The sequence below is a fragment of the Manis pentadactyla genome, chromosome 12, assembly GCF_030020395.1.
Source record: "Manis pentadactyla isolate mManPen7 chromosome 12, mManPen7.hap1, whole genome shotgun sequence".
In the NCBI taxonomy this organism is placed as follows: domain Eukaryota; kingdom Metazoa; phylum Chordata; class Mammalia; order Pholidota; family Manidae; genus Manis; species Manis pentadactyla.
This window is the reverse complement of record NC_080030.1, coordinates 41749226-41765440: the sequence shown is the minus strand read 5'-3', so window position 1 is coordinate 41765440 and position 16215 is coordinate 41749226. Positions and strand designations below refer to the sequence as shown.

Genomic DNA, 16215 nt, shown 5'->3' with positions numbered 1-16215 from the left:
GAGTACTCAGGTAGCTGTCGCTGTCACTATTATATTTCTCAGAGATGTTTATCAAGGCATGACCTAGATTTGTAGGAAAACCATGCCTCTCAACAAACCAGGTCTGTGTTGCATTCCTTGTGCTTGTAAAGGGCACCATTGTCCTCCCACTGATCTAAATCAGAACACTAAGCATCATCTTGGCCTCACCCACTTCCCCTCTCACTCCATGCAAGAGGCAAGGGGTCTGGTCCCTGCCATGGCTTGGACAGCATTTTTAACCTGTTACCTCTTTCCCTCTGTATCTTGACTCTTACAGCCCCCATTTACATCTTCATCATTTCTTTCTGGAAAGGTCAAGTACTTTCTTAATTTGAATCCCATTCTCCAGATTTCTCTCTTGTTTTCTCATTCCTTAGTAATTCTGGACCTTGATGTTCTTCCTCTACCTCACAGATTCCAGTCAACTGGTAATCATACTTCAAGACTCAGCTCAATACAGATTCCTCTGAGGCTCCTCTGCCCTCTTCCCCACCTCTTAGGGGCTTCTCCCTTGAGGACAGACAGCACCTTGCTGGCATCATCAAAACTGAGCATCCGCACTGGTCTGGAACTTGTTAGTCTTTCCTAGACTATGAAACTGAGAGGAGGGATGGTGTTCTCTTTGTTCTAAATTCTTTATTTAGCTTAGTGTCTGGGAGAGAGGAGTCTAAAATACTTTTATTTACAAAATTCATAAATACCAACTAGAAAGTCTCTTCCTGAAACTCTGAATGTTAAACTAGTCACTCCTATTTCACAACATATTGACTATTTTATTTAAGGAATAACATTATAAGAACTAAAGGAACTTAACCACACACCTAAAAAGTAAAAACAAAAAACAAAGATTCGAATTAGTCACTTAGGAATGAGGGGTTCATGAAAAGTGAAAAGATTTTTCCCAAATTTTATACTTAAAAAGAATTTCTATAACTTCACCAAATATTAAAGCATTTTAGTAGAGTCTTTCTTTATATGAATATCTGGCTTCATACGGCTGTTTCAGTTAAGACCTGAAATGCATTTTTTCCCTTAGAGGTTTAATAGGGTAATAAATTGCTAAATTTGCAACACTAATAGTCCAATGGATATTAAGAGATATGAGCTTTGCAAGCACAGTGAACAAGATATTTTTTTAAATGTGGCTTTATATAGTTTATAGATGATAACCTATTTTTATTTTGTAAAAGATTCTTGAGTATCATGACTTAATTGCAGAAAAGAAAGTAAATACTTGTGAAGGTTTGTGATGATTATTATGACTGTCAACAATGACAAACCCTCCCTAATAGCAAAACAATGCCATAAGCAAAAGAAATGGCAATTCCATTACTTTGCAAAACTTTTCCTATGCATATTTTAACAGTGGAAGTATTTCACCTATTTTAAAAATTGTAATATTTTTCCCAGCTTTAGGGATGACTGACGCATAACATTGCATGAGTTTAAGGTGCACAATGTGTTAATACATTTTTATATCGCAAAATGATTACCACCATGGCATTAGCTAACACCTCCATCCTGTCACATAATTACCATCTCTTTTTTGGTGGTGAGAACATGTATTATCTCCTTTTTTAGATAAAATACCATTATTAGAAATAAAAGAAAGCTGAGTATTGAGAACTAATACAGTATTATCAACCAAAGCATGGGGTCTGGGGTCAAATCTGGAAATAGACTCGATAAGCAGAGGTCTATGTTTTTGAATTGTTGTTGGTACAATTAAAAACTGATGTTTACTTTTATATTATCATTATATTATTATTTTCACTAATAGTATCAATGCAAAAATTAATGATAGCACAGAATAGTAATATAATTTGAATACCACCAAATCTTCATTTTTACAAATTTCTTTCATATTAATGGTAGGGAAAGGAAGGGAAACAAAACAGAACAAAAACATTACAATGGATTTTTTTCATATCAGAGTGAATAATAATGATCACGGGGAACAATTACCAATGTCCTTGTCCCTGTTTTACACTACTGCTTTCTATGTCTTATTCTGGTGCTTAAATGTAAAGGACAGGAAAGATATCAGAAAAATAAATAATGACCGAGGAACACTGTAAATAAAACAGCATAAAGATGATTATGAAGTTTTATTTTGTGGGGTGATATATTTGTTTCAAATACTTGATTTAAAACAAGACAATGTTGAAAATACTACATGACTTTCTTGCTGGCGGGACCTGTTTTGAAATGATTATAACATAAATAGAAATGGAGAAGTTTACTAAAACTTCCTTTTAAGGACATCCACTATTTGGAGGATTATAAAACTGCACATATCAAAGCTTCCCAAGACATCATTTAACACTGAAAGAAAGAGGACTTCAAGCTTCTGCCCAGACTTTATAATCCTTTTTATGCTTCCCTTCCTTACATACTGAAAGAGTGGTCATTAGTTTAAAAAAAGAATCGTCTGGAAGGCAACCCGTGAGCATGACACAGGAGTTCTGTTAACGGGTTAATTCAAGCACAGCTGCCAAAGCCACACAGAGAAGAGCAGACCAGGGTGAAAACTATTTCTTGTGCTTTGAGATATTACCAAATATTTCTTTCAAAGCTATAAATTCAATCATTTAATTGTTGGAAGTAATTCACTGGCAGGAAAACAGCTATGACTCTCTGTCTATTTATGCCTCTACCCACAGGCCATTTTTCAGACTAAATGGCTGAATGCAATATTACAAACTCTTACACCATGAGAATGAAAGTAAAATGTCTGCATCAACAAGAAGTGCTTCCTACAGTAAATAATAACTCCTTCTCCCCTATCTCTTTATTTTTATAATGGTTGGATTTATAGAAAAGAAATGGATCAGATTTGCAAATTTAATTAGGTAAATACTTATTTCTTCTAAGTCTGAAATTTGTATGTTTTTTTAGTTACTAAGGATTTTCTTTGCAACAATGAGAACCAAACAAAATTTTTAGCATAACCACCAACAGAAAACCGGAAGCCAACTTACTCGTCCCTTCTGCCAGCACTCCACTATCTCCTTATCTGTGTTCTTGCCTTCCAGGAGAGTTAACTCCTGTGCCCAGGTGGTCAGAAGGGCACTGAACTGTTCCAGGGCCCGCTCCAGTTGGGCAGCTTGGCCTGAGAACTCCTGCTCCGAAAGGGCCATTTGGCTAACCAGGTTCTCCAGGCTGGTCTGCGTTTGGACTACACTGTCTTCCCACTGCTTCCAGTCGGCACGCAGGGCCTGCATCTCCGTGTCCAGGAGCTCACACCCACTGGCAGTCGTGCTCCGTTTCACCTCAGGAGCCAGGGACTCCACTCTGCTTAGGCGGCTTGCACCAATCTCTCTGGAATCCATCAGCTCCTGTAATGGAATATCACCATGGTAACCGAGGAGGCTGTGAGTCACTGGGCTGCGAGTTTCCAAATGTGGACAGAGGGGGACCCTGTCCTGCCAGGAAGTTTTAGCAAGCATGCCGCAAGGAACCAGAATCCATCCATCCGCCCACTCCTACATTATGATAGTAGAGAACTAGGGTGAGTGCCAAGGCGGGTGGCAATATAAACTGAGGAGTCTGCAACATCCTAAAACAGGCTGAACAGGGGCCCTGAAATCAGGCATTGTTTGAACACATGAGACTGCTTCGATAGTGATTTAAATATTTGCCTGCGGTGTGTTGTCCGTATAAGTATGTGAATCCATGTTTCTCCCTGAGAGACAGGGGAATAAGGATTGCAACACAACTGATCTCTGCTCATGGCCTCTTTCCCATTTTCATCTTTTTCCACAAGATGTGGGTGAAATCACGCTTCCGATCTTCTAGCAATCAGGCTGACCCTTCACAACAAATGAGTCCTACTCAGTTTCAAATACTTCAGTGCCTTAAGTAAACATTTGCATAGTAACTAAAAGGATAATTCATAGACATACTTAAAAGTTCAAAGTAACCTTTAGACTGGGTTCATTTATTATTATTTCTTTAAAAATTATAAAAAATTAACAATCTCACTAGAAATCTAATAATTTAGCTCTTACTTTTAGGCTTAAAGCCACTAAAGGACAAGAGGAAACTAATACATGCTTTGCTTGTTAGCTAAAACAGTGGCATTTCTTTATGAGAATAGATACTTTGAAATTTTTCTCACTGAATTCATCATCTGGTACCTAGAAATTTACATATCTATTGCTAAAGTCAGAATTTTGTTAGTTTTAATACAAAAGTATGACTTCTTCCCTGGATTAAACAGGAGGAAAAGAGTATTTGGGAAAAAACTTCAAATGCAAATAAATTAAAAATTAACAGGGGTGTTAAGTCAGAAGCATGCTTGATAAATGATGTTAAGCATAAACTGTCTTAACTAATCTATATAATATAGTTCACATTTCATTAGATTATCTTGAAGTAAATATATCTTCTCATAGTTTAGCAAAGGTCATTTATAAGTATTTAATATATAGTAGTCCAAAGCCCCAGGACATGAATCTTTACTCAGTTAACATTTAACATACATATTCATCCTTTCTTCAACAGGATTCTAAAAACCTTCCTTATTTATCAGTACATATAGTAAGCAGTGACTGGAAGGTAAAAAAAAGAATACAGCTTTTGAAGAACAGCTATATCTAACCATTAGACATAAATACTTATAATTTGCCTTTATGAGTGATTTCAAATTTGGAGTTCCGAGCATATCAACTGTCAAAAATCAGTTTCCCCAAATCCTCCCTTATGCATCATCCCAGTTTTCTCTGGGATGAAATGGGACATTTCAGTACATGCCATTGCTAATTCCACTCATCCAGATTTTGAATAAGGATACCATCATTTTAAAGTGTTTCGAAATGACTTTTTGTATGTATTTCCTTGTCTTGTATTTAACTCTTTAAGGACACTTTATGCACATACACACATGGGTAATACACACTCTTACACACACACACATTTGGCTTTGAAGTCGCCTGTTCTCAGTGGCTTGTTCCTGGGGGTCGGGACCACGGACACTGAAGTACAGAGGGGGTGCTCGCTATTTCCTCGAAGCTTCTCCTCACTGGCACACCAGCTTACATTCAGACCTGTCCTGGACTTCGGAGAGGCAACCCTGCCTAGCTTCACTTTTTCCTTCCCAAACTTTAAATTTTTTCACAAGTTCCTTACATTTCCTGTATTTTTTAAAGTATTTTATAAAAGCATTTCAAAAAAAGAGCGCTTGGCAACCCAGGAAAGAGCCTTTGTTAAAGGACTATCTTACTTTTCCCTTATCAGCATTTCAAAACATTAGCCCAACCTTGCTATTTTGTCTACACTCTGCCATTCACTCCCGAGCCCATGCAATTCAGTTTCTCGCCTCAGCTGTCTATGGAAATGGCTGGCTATGACTACTACCAAATAGCCTAAGTGCCAAGTCCAGTGGGCATTCTTTTGACTTCCTCTTAATGGCCGCCTCTTGCTGCTTCTGTGAAGGTGACCACTTCCTCCACCAGGGGCCTTGAGGACACCACATCTTCCTGGTCTGCCTCTTATTATTATTTCTCCTCTCCTTTCTGCCTCTCCCTTTCAAATCCTTAAATATTGCTAGCACCCAGGTTTCAGTCCTGTGGCCTTCACTTCACTCTGATGGCTTCCACTACAAGTTAGATGCTGATCATTCCACTTCTGTGTCTGCAATCCAGCTTCCTAGCCTGAAATTCAGACTTGAACATTCAGCTGCCTCCTGGACAGCACCACCTGGCAGTTCAAATTCCACTTGTTACAGTTGAATTCCTCATCTTCCCTCCTCTATAACATGTCTCCTCTTCATGTGCTTGTTTTCCTCAGATGGAGGGAGCTCTGCAGACTCTAGGCAAAGTCTTGACTGGTACCTTGACTTTTCCCACCCTGTCTTTCTATAGCCAATTAAATCACTCAGTTGCCAAATCCAGTGGATCGTCTTACTGAGCATGTTCTATCAATCAAGCATGATACTAAATGTTTTATGTTCATGATCTAATATGGTCTTCAAACTACTCTGTGAGGCAGGTATTGTTATTGTTATTTTTGTAATTAAGAGGTTGAGGCTTGAGGACATCAAGTGACTGGTCCAAAGTCACTCTAGAAAAGTCAGCAGAGGCAGGATGCAGTGTCAGGGTCTCATTCTGCAGCCTGGACTCTAAAAGTAGAGTGAGCTATCATTACTTTAATGAATTATTTTATAAAAATCAGTTTGGGCACCACTGTTCCCTACTGTACTGCAAGCTCCTTGAGGGATGCACAACCCTAGTTGAATAAACAGACAGATGGGTGGATGGATGAATAAATTAAAATATCAGTAAGAAATCCACCAAGGAAATGTATCAAGTCATACAAATGTATCAAAGAATTACATAATTAAAAAGTGGCTTTATGTGATTATGTTTAAAACCTATGCAGTCCTTTTAAGATTTAAATAAGATAATACTTCCTAAGCACTTAAAAGTAAATCCTCAAAATATAGCTGTTATTGTTACCATTAACTACTATTTTTATGATTATTATATTCTGATATCAGGGAACAGAACACAATCAGTTTTAAATTCCTGACCATAATTATACTATTTAGTCCCAACATTTCCTCATCTACAACTAAACTATTAAGGATTTCATTATTGCTTAACTTTTATATTAAAACCTATTATTTCTATTGGGGGAAAATTATCACAACTTAATATTCAAGTAACTAGGAATATACTTGTTCCAGTTCCTTCAGATATGTGAATTTCTAACTTTTAAGTTGCCCTTATAAAGAGTAAAGTAGGTAATAATTTTAATGTCCTTTAAAGTACTATCTTCCATTATGTTGTACTGCTGGCTAGGAAAGCAGAATAAAATATCTAGAACACCATTACCAAGCTATTGTCCACATATATTTAACTAAGTTACTTTATAAAATTTCTTCCACTGAGCTAAAAAATGGTTATCTGTGGACTGGGAGTCCACCCAGCTGGCATGTATTTCCTAGCCTCTCGACTACAGCAATAAGCACAACTGCATACAGAAGCATACACAGACAATGTTCCATTTTGCTCTCAAGTCTGAAGTGTTTTAAATTCCTTTTTTTTCTTATGTCTATAATTTGTGAAGTGCAAGGTATTAAACACCAACAAATAGCAAGTAAGGAGGAAACATTCTAAATAATAGACTCTTACCCATGGAATCTTCGTCATAGGTATGTCACACTCAAGAACCAATGAAACAATGAAGTTATGATATCTGTCCATTTTCTGACCTTAATTTTAGACAATTTTTTCTGGGTGGCTGAAGAATCTCCAGACATATCTGACCACCGGTGAAGCTCTTCCTTTGCTGAATGGAGCCAATCCGTGAATTCCTGGACGGCATCTAAATACATCAGATGGTCTTTCACAATCTCTTCCACTTTCCTCATTTTCTCCTAGTAAACAAAGAAAAGGCAATGTCAGTGGTACTCGTTATTGAGACTATGAAGTCAGACAAAACAACAGGTGTCTTAAAGATCTCAGAAGACTTCATTCTTATCCCTGAATGGTCTCTATGTTTAATACTTAAAATGAAAAGAGCAAATCTCAATTACATTGAAAGACGTGGAGGTAGCAATGATTGTCCTTTAAGTTTACTTTAGTCTAGCTTTGAATAAAAATCTATACTTAATGAATGGTGACTAACATCTCTCATTGATAAGCCACTTAGTAATACTCATGATAGTTATTCTTATTCAGGCAATTTTTGGGGGTACAGTATTTTGCTCAGCACTTTAAATGCATTTACCTATTTAATCTTCAAAACAGCCCTGCAATATAGATACAATTATTATCCCTATATTATAGGAAAGAACACTTGGAGAGATTCAGAGGTTAAATAATGTGCCCAAAGTCACACATCCAAAAAAGGGTCAAAGCCAGAATTCAAATTTAGGTCCTTCTGACTCTAGAGTCATAGCTCTCTTAATTATTACCAAAATAAAAATTAAGATAAACTATCAAATATGTTAAAAATTGCAGTATTTATAATACAAAGAGAGTTCCCAAAAGGAAAACCAAAAAAGAAAAAAAAATCTCTGTTAATTTCTTTAACATACACAAAAGGAAGATGATGGAGGAAAGTAAAGATTTAGAGAAACAGTTGAAAAAAAAATCTTGATATTATATGAAGGAGCCTACATCACAGAGAATAGGGAAATGCAATTTTTGCCAGGCTGATAAATGAACAAAACACTGCACACAATTGAAATCTGGGTGTTAAACAGACTTGCTTTTCATAAAACAAATATAAGTGGCAGTAAAAGGAAAAGAATTTTCAACACTGACGTTTGAGGCTCAGACAATCTTGCAAAGAAATGGGCTGATGAACATTCTAAGCAGAGAAAGATGAAAAACAAAGAATAAAAAATAATCCCAAGATTGCAGGAAGTGAAAACTCATGGAGAGCCATAGGTGAGAAATTTCTTTACATTAACACGTGCTCACAAGTACAAAAAGAGTGAGCAGCCAATTTCCCTCTAATTCAACCAACAGGGTATTCTTTACTTGATCTTTGAAGTTTCATCTTCAATACAAAGCACTAACCTTGGAAACAGTCACTAAGTCATTCAACTGTGTCTTCAGTTCCTCCTGAGTTGCTTCCTTGAAAGACTCATCCTTAGTCTTCCGGTAGAGCTCCCTGGCTTTTGCAGTGAGACGGTGCAGGGCTTTGGCATGATCTTCCCCAGCAGATACAATGGACTGAAGGTGGTCCAGAAGGGAAAACTTCTCCTTCAGACCCAGCTGCAGTTGCAAAGGATGCTCTACTTGTTGATCCACTGATTCCATCCACTGCTCCAACTGGTTCTTCCACTCCAGATAGTCATTCCATTGGCTAATCACAGACTCCAAGGTGCTAGAATTAAATGTCACATATTGTAAAATAAGTTGTCTTGGCATCTCCACTGAAAACCAATTAGGAGGGCATTGAGTCCTTGTAAGCTGTTTTACTGAGTGCTATACTGCAGGCAGTGAAAAACAGATTTTAAGTGCTGAGAGAAATATTATTTCTCTGACCCATGACATAATTTCTTCAAACAAAAATAAATCTATGTCAAAATTTGAGGTAAGATGTTACAGTTATGTATGCATCTGGAGATTTGTTTTCTAAGTGCTAATTGTCCTAAATGAATACATTTATGTATTATGTTGTTAAAACATTAGTAATGGGCATCGATTACATTTTATTTAATATATATTCTTAATTTTCTTGGACTTGGTTTAACTTATTGAAATCAGATAATTATTTATTTACTGGAATTCAAAATTTAAGGTATTCTTTCTGGTTAAATAATATCACTGGATTGATTTTCACTTTAGGATATACATGCATGATGCTTAGTGTTCCTGTGTTCTATGTGTGAAGGAAGGAAGGTACAATGTATTTATAAGAAATAAAGTCACATAATTTATATAAATAATGGTTAAGCAAATAGCTCTCCAGAGAGTCAAGTAAAAGGTTTTCCAGACTGGCATTTACCTGCATAATTAGCTTTATGAACTATTCTAAGCTCACCTTCAGTGACCCCTTCCACCTCGTTTGAATGCAATCCTCTGATCTGGAGTTATATTTGTAGTAAATGTTACTTTCAGAATTTGCTCAAATTGTTCCTTATATAGCAATAGAAAGCTCATCATACAAATCTTAAAATCCTATCCTTTACTCAAAGAAACTTCTAGAAAACACAAGTCAATGTTACCTGTCTGGAAGCCACCCCGGCCCTGCGTTTTCCTACAGTCTCACAGTGTGTTAGTAACACAATCTGAGTCACAGTCTTTGGAATGTATCCTACCCTGGCCTGTAAGCACTTAGATGGCAAAACTACTCTGTTTTCTTTCATTATTTTAGCATGATAACTGGAGCACTGCTATTGCTCAATATGTAGTTGTCAAATTCATTTCTTACTGAAAGAGGGGAATCAAGGACTTGAAGCTGCTTCTTTATTGAACATCTTATTCCAACATCTGAAAAACATTCCTGCTCACTTTTATGAAACTGGCCTATTGCCAAGCACAGGGCAGTTAGTCCATGCACCAGCAACTGACTCTACAGAATAACAGAACCAGGGGGTCTGATTTCTTTCTTTTTTTTGCTGACCATTATCAGTTATTACTAAGGTTCCAAGTCCAGCTGACTTTGGGAGTTACCACCTGTGCTCCATATTCAAAGGAAACACAACAAAACACAACCCCCCAAATGTCAGTGTAACCACATGGCTGTGGCTTACATAGCAGTGGGTAACTGCAGTGCTGTTTGGTTTTGTGATGAACTTTAATCTTTTATGCATTTACTTATTATGTTCCTAATGAGCACGCACTTCTTCAGTGATCTAACAGTGCATCTAGCCTCCAGAATGTGGGTCCTGGACGTATTTTAGCATAATTCTGACTGAAGGTCATTGTGGATACTCAAAAGAGAGAGGGAGGTGAGAACTTCCTACTCATCAATATACCACCACCGCCACCACCTGGCATAACCATGAGTGCCCTCTGCTCTCTCATCAGCATCTTGGTGTAGGGCTTCCCGACAGGGGCACTGCATCGGGCAGCTGTCAACTGCTTGCCCACTGATTGTGTGAGAATGTTCCATAGATTGCAGGATGCTGGCTCTCTTGGCCTCAGCCACCAAGTGCCAGGGAAGCCCCCACACTGTGACAACCAAAAACTCCCCACACATTCCACAACCTCAGTGCGGGTGATATTACTTGTGGCTGAGAAAATGATTGATACTTAAGCACAACAGTTGCTAATAACAATTTCCTGTGTGTTCCTTTAAAAAGGGCAAAGTTATTGAAATTCTTAAGACAGTATGTACCCTTGCTTTGATGAACTGAAAGGTAGTGTCTTGCTGAGCCCATATTGTGTGCAAGATTCCTTGAGAGAGACTGTGGGAGACATAAATATTAAACACACACACACACACACACACACACACACACACACACATGCAAAGCAAGCAAGCAAGCAAACAAAACCAGTCTTCGCCTGTACAGAAAGTACCCTCTAGGCAGAAACAGGCATACATGCAACAAGCTAAATTAACATGCTTGTTAACTCCATCATAGGATACCTTCGGCACGTTCATTTTACCAAGCCACTGAGTTTTATTTAGGCAAATAAACACTAAAAACAGGTCTGTACCTCTGAGCATGGACAGAGGAAGTCATGATGTCAGCCCACACATCTTTGAGGGTCTGGAGCTGAGTTCGAATCACCTTCTGACCTCCCTTGTTGCTGCTTCTCAAGGCCTGCTCCCCTTTGCCGATGGCCATGTTCAACTTGACCTCTCCTTCGCCTTTTATCAGGAGGATATCCTATGAGGAAGAGGGAATACTTGTCAATAGGGATACTGAAACTTTGGTATTTTTAAAACCGGTTATGTTTCCCATGAGATTCAAGGTGGGGGATAAGTTGCTTTAAAATGGAAGCAAGAACGGCAACCTCTGGACCTGACTGCAGTATAATACTTTACTTAAATATTACACATCAGGAGTCAGGGAGTTCAAAAATGAACTCCAATTTGAATTCTTGGAAAACTTTGGGCCAGTAGCCTAGAAATTGTAACTTTGCTGAACGTTGGTTTCAGAGCAAAAATAAATTATTTTGAAAAGGAAAACGTGCTTGTCAAAAACCTAACCATTCCCTACTCTCATTGCCTGGCTAATTCCTATCTTTCAAGGTCACCTGCATTGACCACAGTCTCCTGTGTGCTCTCAGCCCTCACCAGCCTGTGCAGTCACAGCTCCTGCACACACACACAACTGCAAGAAACCATTCACAGGACGGCCTTTCCCCCGAGACCGTGAACTCCTAGAAAGCAAGGACTCACTTTGATCTCTCTTCTTAGCAACTTGTTGCACAGTGCTTGCAGGAAGGTATTCTACAACATTTGCTGACTATATACTAAATGGAATTTTAAATTTTATTTTAAAGCTATTCAACAAAAATATTTCTTTACAAAGGGGAAAAATGATCTCTCCATATCATATTCTTTTTTGCCCAGTTTCTCTGTTTTGCCCACATCTTCCTCACTTAGAGGCTCACAGAACAATTAGGACCCAACTCAAATATTGGTGGATGGATCAGATGTCTGGCTGGCCTCCCACTGTGCCACGCGTACCTGTATTTGTGACAGCCGCTTCTCCACGGTGGCTTTGCTTCCAACAGTGCTCTCTGCCCGGGCCAGTCTGTCTTGAATGTCTTTTACCCAGGACCACATGCTCTGCAAGGCTTCCTCCAGGGCTTCGTGCTCCTGCAGGGCCACTTGGCAGCTCCGCAGTTTCTCTTTGGTCATTTGGAGAACGTTCTGGTAGTTAGTGAGGAGCTGGGAACACATGCGTCCTTCTTCCCCAGCGCCATGGCCTTCTTCACTGAGAAGCTGCCCTCTCTGGGAAAGCTTGTCAAGAGATTCTCTAAGAAAACATTAAAAAACTTGATTATGACACTTGGGAGTGTAGCAGAGTGACAAATGATCATTGATACTGTAGCAGTGACCAGATAAGAGCTCACAGCTGATGTGCCTTTAAAGTGAAGATCTTGGTGACCTTCACAGGGCAGGCTGCTGACATTCTCTGATATACTTTACATCAGGTAGTTGATATACTTTAGGGGATTTGAGTCAATCTACACTGAGCCTAGATCCAAGCCCACTATATTACTAGGAATTTGCTTCAAAACATGGCCTAGACCTGCCTCACCAAGCCGTCTCGCACATCTTTCCATTCCTATTTAATGCTCTAACCATACACAGCAACCTGAAATTCCCCCGATACTCTGCTCTGTTGCACATACATGGAGATCCCTCCTTTGTGAAAACTCTGCTCTCCTCTGCTTTTCTAGTTGGCCCTGCAGATCTCAGCAGGCATCATAGCCCCAGGGAGCATTGAGATGACTCCAGAGAGGATGGAGGGCACAGGGTCCCCTTCTGTGCGTCCCCTGTGCCTGCGCTGCTCTATCACCTCATCTACTCTGTCTGGCTCTGTCCACACGGCTTTCACCTAGAAGCCAGGATATTACATTCACCTCACACCCTCAGGACCCAAGATATCATTTGGCAGATATAAAGTGAAAAAAAGTTTCTTTCAAAAGGCCATTTCATGGGTGCTTATGGGGTTCCTGACTCTAAAATATACTTTGATAGCAGCAGACTCACAGACTCCAAGAAGGGACTAGCGGTTACCAAAGGGGAGGGGCAGGGTAGGGTGGGTGGGGAGGGAGGGAGAAGGGGATTGTGGGGTATCATGATTGGTGCACATGGTCTGTGTGGGGTCACAGGGAAGACAGTGTAGCACAGAGAAGACAAGTAGTGACTCTGTGGCATCTTACTATGCTGATGGACAGTAATCGCAGTGGGGTATGGGTGGGGACTCAATAATAGGGGTGAATGTAGTAACCACATTGTTTTTTTTGTGAAACCTTCATAAGAGTGTATGTCAATGATACCTTAATAAAAAATAAAAAATAAAATAAAATACAAACTAATTAAAAAAATAAAAAGTAAAATCAAATAAAATATACTTCTTATAATCTGGTGAGATGAGAAGATGGCTTAAGCAAGGATGTAAGTTAAGTAATAATTCAAGCTAACATATAACTTGTTACCACAAGAAGAATTGCTTCGTGGATGATAAAAATTTAATGATTCTCAAGTCTGAGATACTTTTAAAAAATACAGGGCATCCCTCCAAGACATTTGAAGTACTAGAAATATTATGATAAAAAACCCAGGGGATGGGAGGGAGCAAAGGCAAGCAAGTGAGAAGTTGGGTGGCCCAGCTGGAGGGCCTGGGTGCCCAGCACAGTGTGGTGGGACTGTCCGCAGCGGTAACCGGGCAGAAGGGACCTGAGGCAAACACACTGAAGGCCTCTTAGCATCTGGTCCTGGAATATCAGCAAGGCACCCTCAAGAAGAATGTGTAAAGTCATTTTAAAAGTTTGGAAGAAGGAGGTAAGTAGGCCTGGCTATGTTATACTGTATCTAGACAAGACTAGATTGCAGTGTAATTTCCAGAAGGTTATATGGTTAGAATGATTATATGGTTATTATTTATAGTTATAAATAGGTTATATAGTTAATATTCTGTTAACTTAGAAAACATTTTCCATTTTTCTGGCACTATACTAGACAATGGGAATACAGTTGACTCTTGAACAACCCAGGGGTTAGGGACACCGACTCTCTATGCAGTCAAAAGTCTACATATTAACTTTTGACACCTCCAGATCTACTGACAGTCTGCTGTTGACTGGAAGCCTTACTAATAACATAAATAGTCGATCAATACATATTTTACATGTTATATGTATTATATACTGTATTCTTACAATAAAGTAAGCTAGATAAAAGCAAATGCTTTTTCTTTTTGAAAAAAGAAATTGTTGCAAATCTCCAAAAAGCTTTCCAACATACTTATTGAAAAAAAAAATCTGCCTGTGATGAATCCACAAATATCAAACCCATGTTGTTCAGGGGGTCAACTGTGTAACAGTGATGAAGGCTCAAAGGTCCCTGGCCTTGAGGAACTCACCTTTGGGGATCGGGGTGCAGAGTCAACAAAGAGTTAACTCCACAGTAAGGGCTCACAGAGATAGGACAAGAGCATTCCAGGGAAATTATAAAACAGTCATCAAACCAGCACACCCGGAACAGCTGTCGGTGTGAGTTGTGTGTGTGCATTTGTTTGCAGGTTTGCTTTTCAAGGCAAGGGAAACTAGGCAGGTTTGACCAAAAAAAGGACTCAGGAGAAGCAGATAATGAAGATGATCTGAATTAGATGATTTTCATTCAGTTGATCACTATTGCTGATTTGTCTGCATAAGCAGGCTGGGGGCTGGCCACTGCTGCTTCACGGAGAAGTGCGTCTGTTCTAAGAGGAGAGCAGAGGAATTCTGGGTCAAGCTGCACTCCCCGGATGGAAAATGTGCCGTCTTCCAGTGAAGCAACTGAAAATGCCAGGGGTGGAGCATGAATTTTGGAAGCAAAGCCCTGAAGGCGGTGGAGTCAAAAGACAAGCCAGAGACCTTTGCCTGGGAAAGGAGCCAGAAACACTTGCTCAGTCTGGAAGCAACAAGAGACAAATACTGCAGTGGACAAGAGGAACCTCCTAGACAGTCAGACTCTGTGACCCTACTTTTTCCTTTACTAAGAATACTATGAGGATGGTAGTCAACTGGAAATGTAGCTAGAGGCTGAACTGTGTGAAGAATATATGGAAATTGGGGTCTACAGCATCATTTTTATAAATGAAAAATATCTTTATAATCACCATATAGCCTTATAATAACCCCTGAGGGGAAAATATTATTAACACAATGCTTAAAAGCTAATATCAATAAATACAGGAAATGAGTGGCCTGTCCAATTTGTGGAGCAAAGGGAGGTAGACCTGGGATGCAGACCAGGTCTTACCTCCAGCCTTATGCTCTCCTAGGATAATACCACAGTGCCATAGAAAACAGGGTGCAGTCATTTGTATTCCACACATTCAGGGATAGAAACATGTACCACCACCAACTAACAACCAAACCAAATAACCTGCCGACCAGACAGACAAACACTTGTTAGGAGGGAAAGGACTTTTTCATTTCCGCACCATACCTTGCAGCCAGTAATTCGCCCAGAAACATTTCAACTTTATGGACTTCATTTTTCTTCTCAGGAATGTGCTGTTTATTCTCACCTAAGTTTTCTGTACTTAACCTCTCACCCATTTCATGGATCCATAAGTTCAGTTTTCTGTGCTGGTCCTCAAAGCTAAAGAAAAGAAAAGCACCTTAGAGAAATTCTAATGTACTCATTATAACAACCAGTTCTAATGTCTGAGGTCACAACATCTACAGCAATTAAGGTCTCATGAATTTTCATGGATGGAAGAAAACCCAACAATAAGCCCATTCAAATGATCATTTATTTCAGTAACAAAATGACAAATCATGGAAATGTCTCAAGAGATGCAAGCAGAAAAGGAATTGCCCTATCATGCTGAATTGATTTCCTGCTAATCATAGCTGGTAATTATTAGTAATTTACATTCCCATAAAAATGTGCAGTTAACTTTGTATCTTACTACATAGTTGGGACAAGAGGACAAGTCCCAATGGACAAGTGGGACAGTGAAGCCCTGGGAAATGAAGGAAAAGTCATTTCTGTGTCTGTGAATCTTACAGGGATTTGAATATAGCACAAGAGCACAAAGCTCTACATTTTTAA

At 39.1% G+C, this 16215-nt stretch overlaps 1 protein-coding gene across 14 annotated transcripts in view; it reads right to left on the bottom strand.

The window, feature by feature from the left end:
- SYNE1 (spectrin repeat containing nuclear envelope protein 1) overlaps positions 1-16215 on the bottom strand; it is a 419767-nt gene that overhangs the window by 209806 nt on the left and 193746 nt on the right. For all 14 annotated transcript variants that reach the window (XM_057489084.1, XM_057489085.1, XM_057489094.1 and 11 more), the window contains 6 exons: positions 15604-15759; positions 12127-12418; positions 11148-11320; positions 8553-8862; positions 7238-7402; positions 3003-3359 (listed from right to left, as the gene is read on the bottom strand). In XM_057489084.1, the coding sequence (XP_057345067.1) occupies positions 3003-3359; positions 7238-7402; positions 8553-8862; positions 11148-11320; positions 12127-12418; positions 15604-15759 (1453 nt within the window). The remainder of the gene's footprint in view (positions 1-3002; positions 3360-7237; positions 7403-8552; positions 8863-11147; positions 11321-12126; positions 12419-15603; positions 15760-16215) is intronic.